This window comes from Rattus norvegicus, chromosome 19 (assembly GCF_036323735.1).
Source record: "Rattus norvegicus strain BN/NHsdMcwi chromosome 19, GRCr8, whole genome shotgun sequence".
NCBI classification, from domain to species: domain Eukaryota; kingdom Metazoa; phylum Chordata; class Mammalia; order Rodentia; family Muridae; genus Rattus; species Rattus norvegicus.
In genome coordinates this window covers 538,207-561,590 of record NC_086037.1, presented here as the reverse complement: position 1 = coordinate 561,590, position 23,384 = coordinate 538,207, and the positions used below count along the sequence as shown (strand labels likewise).

The following is a 23,384-nucleotide window of genomic DNA, read 5'->3' as shown; positions in this document are numbered from 1 at the left end:
CAGGCAGTTGTGAGCTGTCTGAAGTAAATTACAGGAACCAAACTCGGAGGCTGGAGGAGTAGTAAGTGCTCCTAACCACTTTTCTTCTGATTATTTCAAGTAAGAGAAGTACGTATTTTAAATGTTTGGTTTTCTTTCTCTTCTTTCTTCCTTTCTTCCTTTCTTTCTTTCTTCCTTTCTTTCTTCCTTCCTTCCTTCCTTCCTTCCTTCCTCCCTCCCTCCCTCCCTTCCTTCCTTTCAAAGTTTATCTTACTGTGTATGTTCTTGTGGTGGTCAGAGGACAAGTTCAAGGAGCTAATCCTCCTTCAACCAAGTCCTGATGACTAAACTCAGGTTGTCAAGCTTCACGGCAGCCTGGTGGCACTGACCCAACTCACCAGCCCAAGGTATACACATTGCTTTGCCACACACCCACACAGGATCACCAGGTAACGGATATCTAGTGGGATGCTTTATCAAAAACAAAGTCACCAAAACCTGTTAGCAGTCTGGATTCTTGTTTATTGAAGCCAGTAGTTAGACATCTTTTCCCCCAGCACTAGAAAGCAAGGTTCCACATGACTGCATACTGCACCCAGACAGAGCCACATCCTGGACTAAGGCTAGTGGGCGATCATCTGCAGTCCTAATTTTAGGTTAAAAACACCAATGAACTTAGCAGAGAGACAACAGTGAACTTTCACTTACAGCATCAGCATTGTTAAGGTCACGATGTACAGAGGTCACTTTCACCTTCACCAAGTTCAGAAGACAGTCTTTTCAGTTTCAATACTGTTTTTAAAACGCCAATTAAAAAAAAAGTAAAAGAGAAAAAAGGTGCAGCTGTGCACAGTAGCACAAGCCAATCCCAGCACTTGGGAGGCAAAAGCAGGCGGATCTCTGGAGGGCAGCCTGGTCTACAGAATGAGTTCCAGGACAGCCAGGGCAATACAAAGAAACCCTCTCTGTTATTTAAGAAAAAAAAAAGTGCAAATAAAACAAAATAATCTAGCAGCATATCTGTTGGATTTTTAGGAAAGACCAATTCATAGCCCTCATTTGGGCTATAATTTTTAGGTTGGGCTTACTTAAAGTTATCCACTTAAAGACAAACAGAGGTAATCATTATAATGTGTATAAATAGTCATAAAATTGTCTGTTATAGTCTACCATACAAGTGTATTCTTGCAAATAAAATTAATTTTACTTTAAAAAGTAAAGGCTGTTTATTATTTGGCCTTTGGTTCCAATGCTTGAGAATCCTAAAATAATAAAAATCACCTCATCTCCTCAAACCCCTAAAGAACCTGGAAGCTTCCCAAAGCTGGTGACTTTGGCAACTCCTGAGCACACAGTAACATGCATCAGTCTCCTCTAGAAGAGTCATGTTGATTAGAGCACAACTGACACCAACACCAAAAGTGCCTAGCCGTTCAAATGATACACTTTAAATGTATCAAAATTTAAAAGTCACACTATTAGGCACATGTCTTTGCAAGAATTCCTAGTTTCTGAGGTCACTCATTTTGCCCTGGCTGCTACAGAGATCAGGTGATCCTTTACCACAGTTTCTACTCCAGCCAGCTTCCTGTCATCGCCTGGACAACCTGGTCATTTGAAGCCACAATGCATGTTTAAAAAAATAAAAACAAAATAACAACAAAAAAACTGAATTAAAAAAGGAAAAAATATATTTCAATAGTAAAACCGGCACAAGAAACATCTTTTTGTTGTTAGAGAGGCAAGTTAGCACGCTGCTTCCTCCTTAACAGTGTTCCGACCTTTACAAAGTGACTCCCAGTCGAGGAGCCTCGTCACATAACGAGATGTTAACTTACGCCCAGAACTACGTTAGTGGTTAGTCAAATCTGGCATGTATGTAATGACATTAGGAACATTATGCCGAGACACAACAACAAACATTCATATAAAAAAGTAAACTCCACGGAAGTGAACTGTGGTTTTTCCCCTTGGTTTGGATGACAAATATTTTATACATTAAAGTCATGGTAGTGTTTGCATTTACATGTGCTGTGTCACACAGAAAACTCAAAGTGCTGTCTCCAATCTACAGAGGTTATCCTCAGCATGGTGGTGTGACTTGACAGTGTTCATGAACATGCCCCTAATGGAAGACACGTAAAACTCACACGCCTGTAAGAGAAGCGCTACAGTTTATGACAAACACAAGCCTACCCCTTCCATTCTCCACGTAAAGCACCCACTTTTCGGTCTGTCAGCAACGATTCGACCAGGGAGCTACAGAAAGAACCTTTCTGTATCAGGGAAAGTTACCACAGGCTCTAAGGCAGCAACTGGCACAAGCCAAATAGCCAGAATACAGTGACAGTAAATACTTCCCCCAAACTTGCTATAGGACATTGCCAATACGGTCCAATGAGCAATCAACCACCCATTTCTATTAGTTGCCAGCCTGTGGTAGTTAAAGTAACAATTAAACAAAACAGAACAGGAACTATTTAAAATATCTAATTTTGTATCTGCTGACTTTGAACATAACACAGTGACCGCCTGCCCCAGGTTACCTGTGCATAGAGCCCAGCATCTTTTCAAGGACAAGGGACATGGCCTGGGCCAAGCATGTGGGTCCTGGGTAGCTGCGGGCTTCACCACTCGAGTCAGCCCACCTTCCTGAGGCACCACAAATAAAACACATTTCCCATAACTTAAAGATGCAATCAGAACAAGTCCAGTTCCCATTCTGTTTAGTGCTTAGCTTGGAAATGTTTCTAATTGTTAGGTCTTAACTGATGCTATTTGGTTTCTACTGTGCATGTACGTACTCATTAATGCTGCTCTCTCGCTCACTCACTTCTTTCCTCCATCTCCTTCAACCATCAGCTTCCCCACAAGCACTTCTCTTGTCCTTCTTGAACCTTTCTCTTTCCTGGACTTTCTGCTACTTAACCTGCTTCCCAAGAACAAGTGAATTTGCTAACACGCAACTGGTCAAACCATCCATCTGACTTCCTAGTCTCGTTCGCTCCACTCTGACAGAAAGTGGGCCTCCTCTCTCCACTCTACAAGCCCAGCTGCGCTTACTTCCCACAAGAGAATCGCAGCCCAAGAGTCCAAGGGACGTCCCTAACAAGGGGCCTGACACAAAACCGTCCTAAATGTGCACTTCACACTCGGACAAGCCAATGAAGTATATGTATTTTTTTAAAGTTCATCTCCCCTACCCCAAAAACTGATAGCATGTGCCATATCAGAAAAATCCTGGTCTTATCAGATGAATATACATAGGTATTTGGTCATTTGACATATGCACTTTCAAAGGAGGGTCAGGCTTCGTTTTCTGTTGAAGAGTTCGTTACCATGGAGTCTGGTTTTCGAGTCATTCTATCCAGTTCTTCCTGAACGTTTGACAACACAGTCTTTTGTCCTTAAAGAAAGGAAATGGAACAAGAAAGAGAGAAAAAACAAACAAACACAAAATAGCAGTGTGAGAAAAAATTTTTTTTGTAGGTAGCATTTCTCTTTATAGCCCAGGCTGTCCTGGAACTTACTTTGTAGACCAGGCTGACCTCAGAATCATACAGACTTCTGCCATCATTCCTAGTGAAGCATCCTCAGAATGAGAAAAGCCTCTCATCAAGGGTAACAACAGACCCTAATCTGTTACCGCCAGCGACATAGGTCTGGGTTCTCCAACTCGGCAGGAGCTAGGGCTGCCTCTGTGCCAAACTCAAGGGGCCTTTCTGAAACCCTCAGCCCCCATCCCTAATCCCTGTGTACCTTCTCCACTGTCTCCCTGGAGGGCTCCACCTGAATTTCAGGCATGGAGTAAACTGTGTTGTTTCCTAGACAGGTGCTCAGGTTTGATTACTACAACACCTCAGACTGATTAATGGGTTGATGATGTAGCTTTGGCAAAACATGCAGGATTTGATTCTCAGAAAACAAAAACACCCTAACCATGAAGTCATTCAGTTTAGTTTAAGCTGACTCACATGGAAATACCATGTTTTATGATGAGAGTGATGCTAGGCAGTTAGTTCATCCTGCACAATGCTTGTGCTCCTATTTCTGCTGTCAAACACTATCAGGGCCTAGACAATGACCCTTATCTGGTAAGGGACAAACACAAGGTCGAAGCTGAGGCCCAGATCAGATTCTTGGGTCTCTATGAACTCCGAATTGCTAGAGGATCAGACTGCCCTAGGGACAACATGATCTTCTACCATCCCTGTCTACCTTGGAAAAATCAATTAGAGAGCACATGAACAGCATATGCCTAACATGCCCTTTATATGTGGGCTGTTGTGGCATTCATCAACTCCTAGGTTTAATCCCTGGCCCCACGAAAAGGAAATCAATGTGTTCTAGTTTAAGAAAGCACGTGATTCCCAAGAACATAACTATTTTATTTTTAGAAACCTTCAAGGGGCTGGGGATTTAGCTCAGTGGTAGAGCGCTTACCTAAGAAGCACAAGGCCCTGGGTTCGGTCCCCAGCTCCGAAAAAAAGAACCAAAAAAAAAAAAAAAAAAAAAAAAAAAAAGAAACCTTCAAGACTAGCTTGTCCTACCAGCCTAAACGGAAGGACAGATAGCTGGGCCACAGAGGGATCCAGTGGTAAGACCATGAAGGTTCACAGGCTCCAGCTCCTGCAAGATTAGGGACTGTGAAGCAAATAAAACTCTTCCCCCTCCCCCTAGATTTATTTTATGTACATGAGTATTGGGCCTGCCTGTATGTCCATGCACCAGTTGGTGCCCAAGGAGGTCAGAAGAGGGTGTCAGATGCCCTGGAACTGGAGTTAAGGGTGGTGGGAACTACTATGTGGATATCGAAACCCAGGTCTTCCACAAGAATTCATGCAGTCTTAATTGCTAACACAAGGCTTGGTTCTGTTCATAGCTAGCCAGAACACTGGAGGTGTGCAGGCTGGTGAAAGTGACTGCTGCCGTGTGCACCTGTTTGACAGCACTGTTCTGTTAAGGATCTGAAGCTCTGGGGCTCTCCTTCTGTACCTGACTTCTTGGCTGTGCTCTGCACTCCACCAGCACTGGGACTTCCAGGAGAGCCTGTCTTTTTACTCAACAGACTATTGAAGAAGCTGGCCAATACCCCTTCACTTGCTGCATTATCTAAGGAAACACAAAGAAAAACAATGAAGTGTCACTCAAACTGAAACAGGAAAAGTGGTCCTTAACTTTAAATTGCACATCTGTGGCTGTCAGCTTCCTACTGCACTGTTTACACTCACTGTGGTCTCTGTTAGCTGAGGTTAACTGGGCGGTGATAAGATTACCAGTGGAAACAAGTTTGCATTTCCCACCTTTGAGGGTCACAGAGAAATCTTCGTTTTTGTCATTTCTGTGTCCTTAGTGCATGCATGTCAGTTTTCTAAGCCTGCAAGGCTCACAGCCCAAGTGCGGGATGCTTACTGAACATGTAAGAATTTACAACCAATATCATTGTGTGTCAGTAAGCAGTGGCTTGGTAAGAACAAAAGAAAAAATAGCCAACTCATAAATAGAATTAATGCAAAGCTAAGAAAGGAAACAAGATATACATTGTACAGGGACTGCCTAAGCTGTAGTCTTTCCTAAAGGCACCTGCAGGGTCTTACACAATGCTGGTGCACATGGTTACTTGCTGGAATATAACTTTTCCTGGACAACCATCAGCCTAGCTTCCCTGGATTCCCACCTGAGGGCCTCAGCTACTGTTATGTGTCCTGTGGGCCTAGGACTACAATTGTTCCCCTAAGACAGCATACATACTTTTGATGTTTGGATCTGGCTTCTTTACTGATGTTCCTGGGGAGGCGCTTGGTACACTAGCTGGTCCACCCCGACCCTGCGTCCTTGGAGAGCCAGAGGGTCCTCTGGCAGGGGATTCCTAAGTCCAAAACCAGCCCACGTCACACGTAGATATAAAAATAACAAAAAATACAAAAATCGAAGTCAACACATCTTCATGTCTGAGGTATAGTATCTGCAGTACAGTGGAGGTGTGCTCCCAGCTCAGTCTCCTGAGACAGGAACTAAAGCTTACGGAGTATCAGTTGTTGTCTTTCATCAAACATTTCTGAGGTTCTATTGTATTTCTGGCTATGGGCCTTTAGGGGCACCAACTCAGTTTAAAATAGAATAGAAGCCCGCATACATATAAACTGTTGCAATAACGGTGTAAAGTTAGAAGGCACCCATGACACTGGGCCATAACCCTCTGTTTGGTGAAAGGTACTCACGGAGGTTCTTGTGGGCGTGGCAGGCTGCTTGGCAAGGAGTGACTGCAAAGAGAGGGACAAACTGGCCATTAACCAAGGCCTGCAGCATGAACTGAGGTCTGGAGAAAGGGCTGACTCCATGACTCTACTACAGGGCGCCAACACAGACTCACGCTTTACACTACAAATGCAAAATAACCTACACTCCGCACCGGGTATATGAAGACACCCCAGAAACCAGTTTAGAAGCTAAGAAAGTAAGCAGGCCACAGAAAAGGGGAAGGGGTGGAAAAATTTGCTAAAAACTAACAGGGACTGGCTGTACCCTTAGGAGATGGTGATATATCTAACAATTTGAGTGAGAGAGAAGTGTTTACAACAGGTTTGTGTTCAAAACTGTTATCACAGGGGAGTCAGGGTGGATCTGTAAGAAGCTGAGTGTCATAAAAACACTGTATGCATACAAGGTGCTCTCTAAAAAAATGAATAAAATATTACAGTAAAATGGTCAGTTTGGGGCTGAGGATGTAACTCAGTTGGTAGAGTACTTGCCTAGCATGCATAAGGCTGACCTAGGTCCCCAGCACTGCTAAAAAATTACAGGCAGATGACACATACCTGTAATCCCAGCACGTCAGAGTCAGAGGCAGGAGGATTACAAATTCAATGCCATCTTTGGCTACATTAGTCTGTCTGTTTTCTGAGACAGGGTTTCTCTATGTAAAAGCACATGTATATATGTATGTATGCATATGTATATGTTTTCTGAGACAGGGTTGCATGTATGTATGTATGCATGCATGCATGTATGTATGTTTTCTGAGACAGGGTTTCTCTGTGTAAAAGCCCTGGCCATCCTGGAACTCCCTCTGTAGACCAGGCTGGCCTCTGCCTCACGATCGATGAGATTAAGGGACTGCAGTACTAACTACCACTTTTGTATACTGTGGGAAAAATGGGAGTGAACCAGGCCACTTGGTAAATTGTCAATTCAAGAAGTAAGTCAGAAAATCTTTCCAAGGCACATTAGAACATACTAAGCCCATCCCTGTAGGACAATGTGCAATGCAGGCAGGCATCATGAAGCACGTGCTCCAATCCCTACCTGTGGAGAGAGTAGGGAAAGAGGAAACTTCGTCTTAACCTCCATGCCTCTGCGAGCTCTCAAATACATAGTCCCAAACCCCTCCAGAAATGGCATCCCATGCAAGAGAAGGCCTCTTACCTGTTGTTTCATCAGGAACACCTGCTCATCCTCAGCTGCCAACTCTTTGTCATGGACCAGCTGTGAAATGATACATGTTTGTGACCACAGGCAATGAAAATTCTCAAATGTACATCAGAGTTCATGCTACAAGAATCTTGGTCTGGGCCTCCACATGGGCTTGGGGGATTCTTCTTGAGACTGAAGTTACATTGTTCTAACTAGATATAAACCTGCTCCCAGAACTAGCCATGGCATGTAACCCATCTGTGTTTAAGTCTGGCAGGTCCTAAACAGCAAGCACCTCCCAGATCATAGTCTTCCAGCAGAGACCCCAAAGGGAGAGATCTGGCCAAAGTAATCCATAAGTGGTAGGAGCGCTGTTGGGACACAACTGACAGTACACGATCATCCCGTCACTCACATTCATACAGGGAGCCATTCCCGGAACAGCAGGTCTCATTTGCATAACTTCAAACCACCTACATACGGCCTGCAAGGGATTGAATGAGGTACCTTTCTCACAGGAGGCTTTACAATAAAATCTTCATATGCATCTTCTGGCTTCACGGTTGTAAAATTTTCATGTAAAATAGCTATTTTCTTTTCATTGTCCCATCCTGCAGGTCTAAAAGTAAGGAGACACTGATTAGTGAGCTTTGCCTGAGCCTGCCTTCCCACACATCTCAATCACATTTCAGATTAGAAGATGCTCTTTCGTGAGGTCCTTTCTCACAGCTCTAAGTCTGGAGGTACTGTCAGTGTCTCGTAGCTCTGGGTACTTAAGACAAAAGGCAAAGCACACCCATTCCATCAGATCAACGTGACACATCCTGCTTCAGACTCAGGGAGGAAGCTAGGCCTAAAGAGCCAGTGGAAGTCACTGCCCCAGTGTGAGAACAAGGGCTTAGTGGGACCCTGCTTAGAGCAACTATGCGCAAAGGAGGAGATCCAGAGAGGACCGTTACTCCTGGGCTTTGGCTCTCCTTTGCACTCTGTCCTTCTTGAGGAAACTTCTTTATACCGATTATCCTATGAGCAGTTCGTTAATTTTGCTGGCATGGAAGATGTGCCTTGAAAGCCAAGGGGAAACTATGGCCTATGTCTATCCTGGGTCACTGACAAGAGACATAAGGAAGCCTTAGTGGGTGTCACATAGCTCAACATCATGAGGCAGGAAAAAAAATGAGGTTGGATCAGACTTCCCACTTCCCACTCTTAAGGTAGCAACTACACACTGTCCACACTTCTGAGCTCAAGAAGACAACTGGCTGTTCTCACAACCCTCTCACTCCCTCAACTCTTAGTCACAGTTATATTATCAAAAGGGTGCCATTCAGGATGCTTCTCCCTAACAGCCTTGCTGACCGTACAAATTCCTACACAATAGTGAAAAAGGGACTGGGCACAGCTGAGGTTCTTCATGATCTATGATGCTATAAGCCTCAAGGAGGCATAAGATGTATCTTCATTCCATACTAACCCTAAATCCAACCAGAACTCCTGCTTCAGGAGCCTGTGTCAAAGAACTAAGTGAGTACAGAAGCAGACCCCTTACTGAGTTTTCTGCTTTAGTGCCTGTCTGCTGTTCAGAGCAATTTTTCAGAGCTAGGGCATAAACAGTCCGAGTGAGTCTCTCCAAATATGCAGGGGGTAACCTGTTTAGTTTTCCTGAAGCATCTGCCTCCTGTACTTTCAGCCTTCCCGACACCCTTGGCTCCTTCCTGCTGGTCTGCCTGAGAGAGAGGGCTCATCTTCCAGCAGCAGGTCTTCTGGCCCCATCCCATTAACCCACTGCTGTCCCCTCCTCCTTAGAACATGTCTGTTTCTGTGCTGTGACAGGGGTGTACCCCATTCATTTTTATGTCCTCGGCAGAGAACCTGGGTATCTAGGGGGTGCTGTGAACTGTCAAGTCCAGAGCTATCAAATCTTAACATCAATCTGCTAAAGTAAGACCACAGCACCGTCATATGCGACACAGCAATAGTATTCTCTCTGAGAGAAACGACATGGGCTCAGGAAAACTGGGTACTTAAGTGTTGGCAGGAGGACCAATCCCAGAAGCTTTAAAATGCAGATGCCCACACTGATGGAGACACTGAGAAGATGCTTGCCTTCACCCCTGTCAAGGGCAGTCACCAGATGCTTTCACATAAGCCATGCGGGTCCCCACACTGAAATCTCTAACTTCAACTCTCCTCACAGCCAATGCTTCACCAGAGCTGACAGTAGTACATACAGTGGCTTGCCTATAGTCAGGCAACTTTCTCTCAATGAAGGAATGTGGCACCTCTGACCACACCACCCACTTCCCTTAAGCCAAACGAGTCACTGCAGAAGGAGCAGACAGCGGAAGCTGCACCTGTCTCCCACCTGAGGGCCAGCCCAAGCACTCTTTCAGACAGAAGCACCGCACTGAAAATGGACTCTAAAGAGAAGCGCTTAAATACCACCACCTCCAAAGAACTCACATAAAAACTGCGTCCTTTTCCACAACTAAGGCGGGTATGGTGAAGTGGAAGCCGTATGTTTTATGAACAATGTACTTATACAGCAAGTCAAGGTTTTTCTCTTCCTTCACTGAGGTGTAAATCAAGGCAGCTCCATCTGATCCATTTGCTTAAGGAAAACCAATTCATTGTGAGACGAAAACCAACTGCACCCATAATCTTTAAAGCATGAGGTGATCTACTGTCTTATCTGCATGCGAGCAACCAAGCATACAAACTTTAAAAACTACCAAGGAACAGAGGGAGCAGAGAACCACACTAAATAATACTTCATGCTGAGGCAGGAGTAGGATGCGGCTGTTTTTCTTTTTAACACTTACAGTGCTGCCCACTCCCAAGGCTGCTTTCTAAGAAGCAAAATCAGTGGAACACTACACTCAGCATACAGAGCACACAGGCTACTTTCCAGGCAGGGGCTCACAAGGGAACCAAGTTTACCATCAGGGACAGCTTCAGAGAGGTGCCAACAAAGGGCTCAAAGAAAGCACCTGTCACCAGTGTGGAACAAGGTACCAACTTCAGAAGACTCAAAAAGCTGTTGATATGGCATCACAAAACATGAGAAACACTTACATCATCTAAACCAGTAACCATGTTGGTAATTATACCTCTCTGCTTAAGAGCAAAGTTTAATAAGATTTTTAAGTACGAACAATATAAATGGGAAATAAAATGGTTATGCATCAGTTTTTAATATGGAAATCTATCAAAAGTAGAGCCTTCAAAACAAGACAACTAAGTTGGGTATGCAGCACTCGCTTGTAATCCAAGCACTCAAAAAGCTGCGGCAGAAGATCACAAGCTCCAGGTCAGCCTGGGTGACACAGTGAGACTCTATCAAAACAACAAAACAAAATGAAACAAAACAAGAAGAAAAAAATACTTCCAAAGTGATCAAAGTTATTATGTACAAAATTCCAAAATTCAAACATAGCAAAATTGTAAAACTAATAGATTACAATTCCCTTTCAATCCACCACCACCTCATGGTAAAAACTAGCCCATGAGGTAGGCAAATGGGTTGGCACTTGAACAAAGGTGCTTGCTGCCACACCTGATAGCCTAAACATGACTTGGAACCCACACGATGAGAGAGAAATGACTCCCCAGTTTTCTTCTAACCTCCACACTCACATGTCCCACCCTAAATAATTAAGTGAAATGAAAAGAAAAGAAAGAGAAAAGACTACTCTGTTCAGGAGGGGCTCTGACGACACCCCTTCTGGAAGAGCATGTGCTCCGGGGCCCGAGACAGCGTCCCAAGGATACACTGGAGGCAGAATCCCCGCAGATGCGCCTGGATGAAGTCCAGGTGCTCGTCTCGGTAATCGTGCTCCTTCTCCAAGATGCTCACTGCATCACACTGCAGGACAGACAGAACCAAGAGGAATGTCAGAAGGGAGTAAAAGAACACGACAGTTCTCTTCCATCCTGGGCCTCGGTTTAGACACAAAGTATAGATATAATTACCCTGCTCACCCCATAAATGTTTTCAACATCTAATGAGGTCACCCGGCCGAGCACTGTGCACTGTGCCCTGCGCTTCCCCCTGCTGGGCACTGCACCTCATCTGTCCCAAGAATAGCATGAAACTGGGAGAACCTGCAGCTGGGCAACTAGGTTGCCTAGTAAAAATTAGAATAAAGCAACTTTGAAATCCAAAATGTTTTTAAAGCTACCTCCCCCCTCATATAAGAGACAACTTTCTCTGATATTAAGCTTAATTTCTATTTCTACTTCATTATCCTATTTCACCATCAGTTTGGACTAGATGAACTGGAACCATAAGCAAACTGCTTTTACTTGAGTTTGCTCTTGAGGTCAACAGGGCTTTCTGAACTGGCTGTCAAGTCTGCAGCAACACGAAATCACACTATGTTCTACACATTCATATAACGTAATGATCCCTGAATAAACCCAATTCTCCCTTTAGAAGAAACTCCATCAACACTTCTAAAACTCTTTCTCGTTCACTGGGCAAACCCAGTCAAGGTCACAACTCCCTGGACGTACCTTTGTGCACACAACCAACACTGGGATCCCCAGGTTATGAGTCAGCACATTGTCACCCAGAGGGAGGGCAACATTGTCTTCATCTGAGCCTGAGGTCAGAGGCCCTCTTCTCTGTGGGGAACCCTGACAACCTTCTTCAGGCTCGATATAATCTTGAAAATCTTTCATAACTATAGAAGAAAAAGAGAAAAATTATACAGATGCAAATAGAAACACATCTTAGGCTTAGAAAATTAAGGGGAAAAGGCAATACAAATATAAAACAAAAGCATCTATGAACACAAGGCCTGCAGACCAGAACCTGTACGTGAGAGCACTTCAGGGTTAGAATGATGGGTTTTGTTGTATTTGGAAAGGTCTCACTAGAGACCTGGGACTCACTATATAGACCAAGACTGGCCTTGAACTAGCAGCAATTACTCTCCCTCCCTCCCTCTGCCTGCTGAGTGTTAGGATTACAGCTGTGAGCTACCATACCCAGACCTTCACAGGGTAGGAAAAGCCCTCCATGCTTAGGCACCAATAGGCAGCTCTGTTTTTCTAATAAACCTAACAGGACTGAAAAAGATCCAAGGCCTTTTAATATGCTTTCCTTAAAACCAGGCAACATAAATGTAACTCAAAGTACTGGGAGAGAGGGCAGGGGACCGGAGACATGAGTTAGTGGTTAGGAGCACTGACTGCTTTTCTTGGACCCAGATTTGAGTCCCAGCACCCACACAATGACTAAAACAATGTCTGTAACTCCAGTTCCAAAGGCTCTGATACCCTCTTCCGGTCTCCATGGGCACTACACATATGGTACACATACATGCAAGCAGAACCTCTCTCCCCCAAACATAGATAGACAGACAGATACATAGGCTGATAAATAGATAAGATCGCTATTGAAAACCAAGAAAAAGATGTACACTCTACACCCATAGAACAGGTTTCAAACATTTTTTTAAAACTGAGATTTTAGTTCATCATTGTGCTTCTGAAATGATGGAGAAGCTCACGGTCTTTCAAGTAATACCAGACCCCTTATGTGAAAGAAGTGGGTTATTAAGGGTGTGCCTTTGAAGGACAGTTGCTCTCATTCTCCTCTCCCGCTTCCTCCCTCCCCTGACTGTATGTGTTCTTACGTAGCCTAGGCTGACCTCAAACTCACTACATAGCTGAGGAGGACCTTGAACTCCTGGTCTTCCTGCCTTTAGCTCTCTAGTGCTGGGATTACATGCCCAGTTTATGTAGTACTGAAATCAGGGCCTCATGCATGCCCTCTACCAACTGACAACCATATATTAACTGAGCTACACCCTCAGGCCCTCTTTTCTCTTTCTGTTCCCTATCTACTAACAAGTGAACAACTTTTTTCTACCAAAGCAACAGAGCAAGCCACCAGTGAGTGCATAAAAATTCTGAAATCATAGCTAGACAGAGCTCACTCTGTGTGTGTGTGTGTGTGTGTGTACACACAAGTGCTTGAGCCTCTCGCTGAACCTGGATTTCACCAATTTAGCCTTGGCTGGGCTCAGCAATGTCCCGGTCTCCTCCCCAGTACTAGGACTATCGCTGTGTGCTACCACAACTAGCCCTTACATGGATAAGAAGACTAGACTCTGGTCCTCATGCTTCATAGCAGTACTTTATAGACTAAGCCATCTCGACACCCCTTCCTTTATTTCCCCAAGTATGTTCTCACAAAGGCAGAGACTAACACATATCGTGAAACTTCATTTTCAACATAAGGAAACCTAACAAGGTCATCTCCATTCTATGTTGGACAAAACCAGAGAATTTGATGTTGTTGTAGGACCTTAAAGGAATTAAAAACTCTTTTAACAGTTAAGTCAATGAAAAAATGCAGTGGTTAACTGACAGGGTAAGATCTCATTGCCCAAGAACAGAGAAGGCATTTGTCCAGGGTTTTCCCAAGAGGGAGCAGGGCAGAGCCAGGAACAAGACAGAGGTGAGCTAAGGTACAGTGGGAAGAGCAGGGTGTGTGTGTGTGTGTGTGTGTGTGTGTGTGTGTGTGTGTGTGTGTGTGTCTGTCAGCTGGATCACCTATTCCAGGAGCCCTTCAGGTCTGTGTTCTGCATATGTCACATGGGAGAGTAGCCTACAAGACCTGAGAGAAAAACTACTTACTCTAAATCAGTGGTTCAACCTTCCTTTCCCATGTTTGGTGACACCCAACTATTCAATTGTTTTCTTTGCTACTTCATAATTATAATTATGCTGTTATGAATTATAATGTAAATATTTGATATGCAACCTCCATGAAAGGGTTGTTCAACCCCCAAAGGGGTCAAGAGTCACAGGTAGATCTCTGTAAGGCCAGCCCACTCTACATAGTGAATTCCAGGTGAACCAGAACTACACAGACCCTACATTTAAAAAATAAGCAAATAAGTAAGTCACATAGGAGACACACCTCTAGGTGTGTCTGTAAGGCTGTTTCCAGAATGGTTTACGGTTTTCCATCTGGGCCTACCATCCCAGAGTCTCTGTATCTAGACTAAATTTTAGAAAAAGGGGAAAACTAACTGAGCACTACACTTCACTTCTCCTTACTGACTGCAGATCGATTGTGACCAAGGACGGCCTGAGGTTCCCGCTGCTGTGCTTTCCTCACCACGATGGAGGACTGTATTCCCTCAAGCAGCCCAAGCCAGGGCAACCAAACCGAACCAAGCCAACCAAGCCAAGCCAACCAAACCAAGCCAAGCCAAGCCAACCAACCCAAACTGACCCAACCAACCCAACCCAAACCAAACCAAAAACAAAAACAAAACAAAACAAAAAAACAAAACTCAAACCTTCTTGACAATGTCTTTGTCCAGCTGTTGCAGCAACAAGCACCACCTTCTGGCAGCTCTAGGTTGCTGTCCCTCTGCCAGCTCTGGGTCACAGTGGCTGATCACAAAGCTGCTCCACAGCAGAGAGGCTGAAAGGAACCTGACTGTAAAGCAGTGCTCACTTGTTGCGAACAATACTAATGGCAGCTGGAGAGGTGCTCAGCAGTTAAGAGCACATCTCACTCCTGCAAAGGATAGAGTCCACTTCCAGCACTGCCCAACACCCTCCTGTAACTCTAGTTCCAGGAGGCCCCCAGCAGTCTGCTAGCACCTGCATTCAAAGGCACACATATTGTGCCCCCTATAATTAAAACTAAGATAAATCTTAACAGGAAAATACTAAAGAGTCTAATTAATCTGTAAGGTAGCGGTCCTCTGAGCAAGAATATGAAGAACTAACTTCCCGAAAGTAAGCTGAAATGGCGTGAACACAAGCGCTCTTCAACACCAAGCACAAAGGCACGGCTACCATTCCCAATATCACAGATCAGGGAAAGTGACAGCAGAGATGCCCCCCCTACACACACAATGGTTCAGCAACTGCTAGATGTCCTCCAGTGTTCTCCCCTCTTCCCCCTAACCCAACGCAGAATTTAAGACACTTTCTAGACTAGCAAGCGGGGTGAGGTTAGCAAGGAAAAGGGCTCACTGTGAAACACTGAGTCACAACGGAAGGAGAGAACCTTTCGAAAGTCATGCTGCACATACATGTGCAAGCTCACACACACTCTTCAAAAAGCCAACAGATTCTACTCTCAACCCCTTTAAAGGAGAACAGGCAGGTGCACCTCAGCATTGCCTTCTGCTCTTCTGTGCTTGGAACACAGACACATTGCTAGAGTTCTAGTTGTCAAAGGAAAAGAACCACACCCTCAAAATGACAAAGCAGTGAGTAGAGAGGAGCCAGGGCTCTGGAGCAGTCTTCCCAGGGCTGCGCCCTACTTGCAAATTGCCCTCCCGCCTCTAGATTTCCTTTCCATGACAAATAAACCACAGTCTTGTTTAAGCCATCCTATCCTCCTCTCCAGTTTTCTGTCATATGTCGCTGAATCTAATCTTCAGTGACGTGACTTAGACGCCAATGACTAAGACCATTAAATTAATTCAGTGTCTCCTTCACAAGCGTCCCAAGAATAGGTACCCTGTCTGCTGTATCCTCACAGCATCTAGAACAACGCCGGCACCTAGCACTTTCCTTATTTGAGAAAGAGTGACACCATTGGCCAATGTGGCCTTTTCTATTTTAATAAACCTCTGTAAGGGTGTCAGACCCAAGAAACTTGAGTGCACAAAACTGACTGAAGTCTGCGGCACATTCGCTCACCAGTATGGGCATGGAGCTGTGTGCAGTGGTCTGTGAACAGCTTTTCAGACTCAGCTATTTTGCTGAGCTGTCTTTAGCATCTCTGTTTTGCAAGAAAAAGAGGCATTATCTAAAAAGGCCAGTGGCTGAGGAGAGGTGAGATGAACGGCATGGCGATCATACCCAGGTGAGGACGAGCCTGGATGAAGAGTAAGGTGTTAAGCTCCAGTTGAGCTGATGACAGACAGGGGCAAGATGAAGTGCTACAGGAGATGTACAGTAGGAAAGTCAATTTGAGAAGCACCATCAAACTTTCCTGACAGCGTGCAGATAATGTGTGCCATGCTACAGAGCCCTCATTAATTCACCAAGGGGGTGATGTCATCCCATGGCACTGAGCCAGGGCAACCAAGCTCACACTGGCCAAGACGCTGCGGCTGCCGGTTCCGCTCCCTGCCCCTCCCATTTCCCTGGCATAGGGACAGAAGCTGATGTAACTGCACAGAAGCAAAGGAAGGAAAAACAAGCTTCTGAACCACATTTGAAAACTCACCAAACTTCCTTTAATTTGTAAGTTCTTTGTTCTCAGAAGGGTTTTAAACTTAAAATAACTTTTATTGTATTTTAATGACCCCTCTCACTGAAAACAATCTTCCTATTCCTGAAGGCAATCATATTTGCTAGATTCCAAAAGAATCTAGTCAGAAATAAAAGATTTCTCTTCTTAGGAGTTTTTAACTAAGCCCATCAACAAGAGGAGACATGGAATCTCCATGGGATTCCAGAAACATGGGCTTGGGGCTTGAGGGAAAATGTCCTCAAAGACTCTGTCCCTAGCTGATGGCATTACTGAGGTACGACTGAAGGGAAATCCACTAAGCTCTCAGTAGATTTCTTTTTTTTTTTTCTTTTTTTTTTCGGAGCTGGGGACCGAACCCAGCGCTCTACCACTGAGCTAAATCCCCAACCCCTCTCAGTAGATTTCTACTCATGTGCTCTTAGCTCAAAGGGTATTAGAAGGGGGAACTACCCAAGGGGAAGAAGCCCTGAGGAAGGCCTTTGGAGGCTATCCTTTCCCCTTCTCTTTGCCCATCTTCACCTCCCTTCTGCAGTGACAGATAGCCTCACCACAGGCCTAGAAATAGCCAAGTGACCATGACTGAGATCTCTGAACCCATAAGCCAAAACAAGGCAAACCTTCCTACTGATACACAAACTCCACCTGCCTCTGCCTCTGCCTCTGCCTCTGCCTCCAGTGTACTGGGATCAGAGGCACACACCAGTACATCAGGCCAAAGTGCTCTTTTTTATTATTTACTTACCTATTTACTTAGTTGTATTTGTGTGTGCGTGCCCTTGAGTGCCTGACTGTATGTACACTATAAGTATGCTAGTGACTAGGTCCCCTGAAAATGGGAGCTATAGGCAGTTGTGAGCTGACTAATAAGGGTGCTGGGAACTGAACCTGAGTGTTCTGTAAGAGCAGCAAGGACTCTTAATTACTGAACCATCTCTCTAGCCCTTCAAATTATTCTTGATGACTGAATTTCAAAAACTGAAACACATATTTCAAAACAAATGCAAATTCCATCCCAAATAAACCCTCTTGCCTGAAAAGGAAGAAGGTGGTCCCAATAATCCAAAAAGACTAGTGAATTTTACTCACACTTCCGTTCCAGATCCCTCATTTCCTCTGGTGGAATTTTCATCTTGTCAATGTGCTCCCGTAAAACACTAGCCCATTTCTGTAGAGATTCCATTATAGTCCAAGGTCTAGACATGTCTGCAACAAAAATGACCAGGGTCTCCCGCAAAGACTCCGCGGAAACTGCAAATTTCAGCAGGCCTTTGTGGTAAAGGTCTCCATCCAAAATCCATACATTGCAGCGCGTGTGATCTGGGGAGAGGAATGAAGCCACATTATCATCTGACAGCGACTATTGCACAGCTATGAGAGCAGCAGCCTTAGGAAGGGAATGAAGTCACACAGAAAGCCCAGCCCAGGAAAGCCAAATACCCAGTGGATGCAAATCCAGCCTAGTACAGAATGAAATGCCTAGGCTTTAAAAGTTTAGATAACCACATACAGGATGACTCTCTAACTAAGGTTTCAACAGACTCTAAGGAGCAGAGTGAGAATAATTTGCTATTGATAACAACCAAAGGACACAAACGTTTATTGATGAACTGTCCCCAGTCTAAAGAATCCACTGTCCTAAGATACCAGTTATCTGAGTTGGTGAGCAAGCCAAGTGAACAAACCCTTCTGTGTGTGTCACACTAAGCGACTACAGTCATTCTGTCAGGATAATCAGTTATACATTCCAAGCATCTCTACCTTTTAGATATACTTAGGGAGGTACTTACAAATACAATGAAATTAATGTCTGATGTTGGCTTGAGAATAATCTACGTGGACTAAAGGGAACTCTTAAGTTACAGCTGAATCCAAATATACTAAGAACTGGGAATTGTGATAATTCAACTATGGAAGACAATTCTCTAAACTAATAGGATACTTTTAGAACATTTCAAACATATTCCTTAATTATTTTTTCTATGAAAGTACCTTGAGAGGGAACTCCTAACATCAAAACATCATTTCATTAACTTTCTTTTTCAACATATACTTTTAAAATCTACCTTCCTTTAGCTTCCTTGTTGTATAACCAATTATTAATAGCTATAAAAACACATTTGGATGAGTTTGAGCATAAAGGTATCTACATCTAGCTGTACTTCCAACCTCTAAATTATTTTTAAAAATTTTAATTATTTTTATTATTTTTAATTATGTGTGTGCCAGCCCACAAGTGGCTATGTACACAGGAGCACAAGTGCTCTCAGGTACCAGAGGCCTTGGATCCCCTGAAGCTAGAGTTATAAACCACTGGGAGCCACCAGACATGGTGCTGGGATGGTTCCTCTGAAGAGTAGCAAGTGACCCATCTCTCCAGCTCCTACTTAAAGGTTTTTATACCATTTATTTAGAGCTGTGTGTGCTCCTCAGAGTATAGGCAGAGGATGTGTGTCAGTACCAGTGAAGGTTCCCCAGTGAAGTTGGAGGACAACCTGTCGCGTCAATTTTTTTCCTTCCATCAAACTCAGGCTCTCTTGGCAGCAATGGACTTTACCTGCTGAGATACCTCACTGGTCCCAAACCAGTATATTTTTGTGTTTTAAGTCTGGGTCTGTGAATCAAGTCCAAACATACTTTATACTTTATACGCCTACCCTTCAGCAAGCAGTTTCTTCAGCTTTTCCGGTCAACATCAACTAGACATGATTCCCCCCATGTGTGGTGATCACACATCACATGCAGCAGTAGACAATATCTGAGAGGCGGTGGTCCTTTGACATATAATTTCCTACCACAACCCAGATACAACCAGAGACTAGTTTCTTTAGCAGGTGATTGTCTATGAAATGTGTACTTAGAACCCAGTTATACCCCACAATTAAAAAGGCTAGGGCTGAAAAATGTATAATTAACCTCAGGTAAGGGCAACTCTTCCATCAAACAAGGATTGTCGTTAAGTAAGCAGCCGAGAGAAAGTCTTATAAATACAGAAAGAAAAAGCTTTCATAGGAATCTGAACTTGATGTTAGCATAAACTTCAACTCAAAGACATGTAAATATGATTACTGGGATGCTGTGTCCTAAATGTGCCTCAGTCTTGGAAACACCAGAGGATGAAGGGGCTCAGAGCATCCACCACAAAGGTAGGAAGCTTTCACTATGTCTCCAGTACTCCTCTCACACACACTCTGTCCACCTGCAAAATGTACCAGCATCCTCTTCTTTACAGGAGGAAATTACGTTAGTAATCAGAAGCCACATTACTGCTGAACATGGGTGTAGCATTTTGAACCAGTTTGGTCTGACTCCCAAGCCCAATATCTTCCCAGGAAAACCATGGAGGCCTGCAAAGGCAGGAAGCAAAAGATGCAAACATGCGAGGTCCTCTAGGTTTGATTTAGTGGGCTGGTGATACAAGCAGACTCCAATGGGTCCAGACAGGACACCCGATGCTTACTCTTCTGACAGAGGCCTTGACACCAGGCTGACGTTCTGCTTTCTTTTCAGGACCATTAAGGAATGTTCAACAAGATGAAGTCAAGGGAGCAGGGATAAAATTCCTGGAGATGTCAATTAGTGCAAAGAGGTGTCCAAGCTTTAGGAAGAGCCTCCGTCTTCTACTACACAGCTCTTAGAGAAGGCAGAGCTTCAGTGCTGGAGCAGCTTTTAGTTTATCTTTTTCAATTTAACAATAAGGAAGTAGGAGATCATGTTATAAAAACACCCTAACATCACGATTACTAGTATTTAAATGGACGAGAGCAAATATAAAAAATGAAAATTAACCAATTCATTTCAACGCCAGACTATAAACTGTCTCACAGGAAAAAGACCCAGGCACCAATAACTATTCTCCAGTCCTGGAAACAGCTGAGCATATACAACCTGAAAACTATAAAGGAGTCATTACCAAGTAACAACTCTGAGGGTTCAAGGCCAGCCTAGTCTACATAGTGAGTTCCAGGCCAGCCAGGGCCACAAGAGAACCTGTCTCAAAAACCCAAAACAAAAAAGCAAACTAAAACAGTGAGTAAAGTCTTGCAAAGGACATACATTTCACCCATTCTCTGGGTGTAACAGAAAGCCTGGACATGTAGGAGTCAGAGCCCTACACGTCACCTTTCTAATGGAGGAACAGTCACTCACCATCACGGTCCTCATCATGAACGCTGAGGTAAAGATACTCTAAGCCTCTTCCTTTTTTGCCGTGCTCTGCTCCTTGGAGTTTGGTCATGAGAGTTGTTTTACCAGAACCATCTTCACCTACAAATGACATTTGCAAGAAGACAAAAGTATACTGTATATCACTCTACACGAAGACTGTAGGGTCGTAACATTGACACAGTAAGGGACAACCAAGCAAGCCTGCTAAAGTCTCTCTTACTGGCTCCCATGAACAAAGGAGACCTGCTTTTAAGAGCGACTGGCAGAGGGGTTGGGGATTTAGCTCAGTGGTAGAGCGCTTGCCTAGCAAGCGCAAGGCCCTGGGTTCGGTCCCCGGCTCCAAAAAAAAAAAAAAAAAGAGCCACTGGCAGAGGCACCCAACCCAAGATCCCAAACGATCCCTCTGCTACAATTCTCCTCACTTCGAGAGGGAAGGAATACAGCAAACCCAACAGTTCTACCTACGTTTTCTAAGACAAACATCTAGGGAAGTGAAAGTCAGAGATGGGCACAAAATAAATACATCTTTGCCACAGCAAAAGCAAGAATTCTGTGAAACACAACTAACCCCCAAAGTCTAGGAACACTGAAATAAAAATCTGGTTCTGTCTCAAGTCATGATGCTTATGTTAATTACACATATTTGCTTTGCAGAACAACTTCATAAGCATCCTAAAGGCTTGGAAACTGGGGAAAAAGAACTACTGACCTAAGTGAAAGTCCTAAGTACAGTCTCAGTAGCAAGTGTTTTCTCATCTCTCTAGGACTATCCATAGCCAACACCCTCCCCTTCCAAGACAACCTCAAACACGAACTAGAATCATTACCAAACATCACTGGACATCCTCAGATTCAATACTACGGAATTCAAGAACATATGAAATGAAAGGCAGTCCACAAAGATCCTCCCCTACAATGCTCACCTTTTTCACACTGGCCACAGTCCACCTGAACCACACAGGGTGCTTGTCAGTCTGACTTCAGCTCCTGCTCATTCTGATCTAGCTGACCCAACAAAGCCTGAATTACTTCTCTAAATCACAAATCTGGCTAAAACCTACCACACTAGCCATCACTTGGATGAGAGAAACAGACGGACAAGGGTGGAGGAAGATAAAATCTGAAAATCAGGAGTCTCCAGGAAAGATGATTAGTCCTTCAGACCTTCATGATCTGACCTCATCTTATCCTCTTTTGCAAAATAACTTCTAACGGTGTCCAAATGCTTCACCCTGTTATCTCCATGTGCTTGTACCTAGACAATTACCCTTCAAAACACCTGATCCCACAAATTCTCTCTCAACACATCAGTGTGATGCGCCCACAATAGTCTGCTCTTGATGCAACCACGCACACATCTGCCTCTGCTAGAATGGGATTCTTGCAGTGTGTCTAAGACTGTACCGTCCCATTGCTCAGTCCTCTGCTCCCACTCCACAAACAGCGTTGCAGGTGAATGCATATAATCCCTTTCATTGGTAGGAGATAACTGAAGCCGAAGAGGTTAAATGACTGACGGGACAACCTAGCAGTGAGGGCAGGATTCATGCAAGAAAGTTCCTGGGACTGACTTCCAAGCTCTGCTGCCTGCTCAAGAGGACTTTCGTACATCTATCTCCTCAGTTCCCAGTACAGGTAACCTAGTTCCCCCCCCATCTTCTCCATCTGGCCTGCACATCCTCTTTTTTTTTTTTTTTTTTTTTTTTTTTATTTCTCCACATCCTCAACTTGGTGAGCACAAGGCTAACCGATAAACCGAGTTAAGGCTGAAGGCTCAGCCAAACGACTAAAGGAATGTGCCACAAGCCCACACCACATCACTGGACTCCAAAGAGAGATGCATTTAGGGGGTCAGTAGAGGTGTGAGCTTGGAGACTCTCTGGCTACCCTGTTAAGAGTCCAGCGTGCCCTCCTGGGCAGGCAAGCGCAAGCTGGCAGTAAGGGTGGAGAAGGCTGGGAACCTATGGGAGGGGTGCCGCCTGACCCACCCCTGAGCCCCAGGGTAGTACCCTGCTGCTCACCGAACACCAGAATGTTCTTGCCGGACGGCAGCTTGGACCTGGCGCGGGTGGACACTTCGCTCAAGATCGAAGACCTGCAGCGACAATGACAAGAGTGGTCAGAGCGGGACCGCCTTAGACTGCTCGGCCCACGACTGCCCGTCAATGTCTGCCCACGGTCCTGCCCGCTCCGGCCCGCTCCCGGTCTGGCCGCACCATTTGAGACTCTATACGCTCCTCACCATAGACTCTGGCCTTCCTCCTCTTCACTGGTCAGGTCGCCGGCAGCCGCCACTGCGGGCCCGTTGGGACCCAGCAGCAGCTTCTTCTCCACCCCCACCGGCGCCATCTTGCCAACTGCAGCCACAAAGAGGGCCCTCCCCCGGGCCCGCCGAGGACCCGCAAGGACCCCGGCAGGGCCGCGCTGCCCGCCCGCAACGCCGCAGAAGCTTCGTTATCCAGCGCGTCCCGACGGGCCAGCTATGTCCGCGTGCACCTGCGGGTCACGGGATCGCCGCAACTAGGGACGTTGCTCGGTCAGGCAGACAGGCGGACAGCCTTACGCGGGAGGTGGAGCCGCGGGCGCC

At 44.9% G+C, this 23,384-nt stretch overlaps 1 protein-coding gene across 4 annotated transcripts; it reads right to left on the bottom strand.

The window, feature by feature from the left end:
* Positions 1-480: 480 nt before the first annotated feature.
* Dync1li2 (dynein, cytoplasmic 1 light intermediate chain 2) lies at positions 481-23,384 on the bottom strand. Of its 4 annotated transcripts, NM_001398670.1 has the most exons (13): positions 23,040-23,164; positions 22,819-22,892; positions 20,780-20,896; positions 17,720-17,950; positions 11,908-12,077; positions 11,164-11,257; positions 9,856-9,991; positions 7,900-8,011; positions 7,405-7,464; positions 6,201-6,242; positions 5,731-5,848; positions 4,975-5,091; positions 481-3,385 (listed from the first exon to the last, which is right to left on the bottom strand). In NM_001398670.1, the coding sequence occupies exons 1-13, from the start codon at positions 23,144-23,146 to the stop codon at positions 3,285-3,287; spliced, it is 1,479 nt and encodes a 492-aa protein (NP_001385599.1). In that variant the 5' UTR covers positions 23,147-23,164; the 3' UTR covers positions 481-3,284. The 4 variants fall into 4 exon arrangements, with proteins under 4 accessions (NP_001385599.1, XP_006255116.1, NP_112288.1 ...); XM_006255054.5 differs by lacking the exon at positions 6,201-6,242 and having other exon boundaries at positions 23,040-23,384; NM_031026.3 differs by lacking the exon at positions 6,201-6,242 and having other exon boundaries at positions 4,918-5,091.

Coding starts and splice junctions, on each gene's coding strand:
- Dync1li2 (NM_031026.3), bottom strand. CDS start 23,146: ATGGCGCCGGTGGGGGTGGAGAAGAAGCTGCTGCTGGGTCCCAACGGG. Junction 17,951..20,779: donor TCATGATGAGGACCGTGATG/GTGAGTGACTGT, acceptor TCCTCTCCCCAG/ATCACACGCGCTGCAATGTA. Junction 8,012..9,855: donor GAAAAGGACGCAGTTTTTAT/GTGAGTTCTTTG, acceptor CCTTACTTTTAG/ACCTGCAGGATGGGACAATG.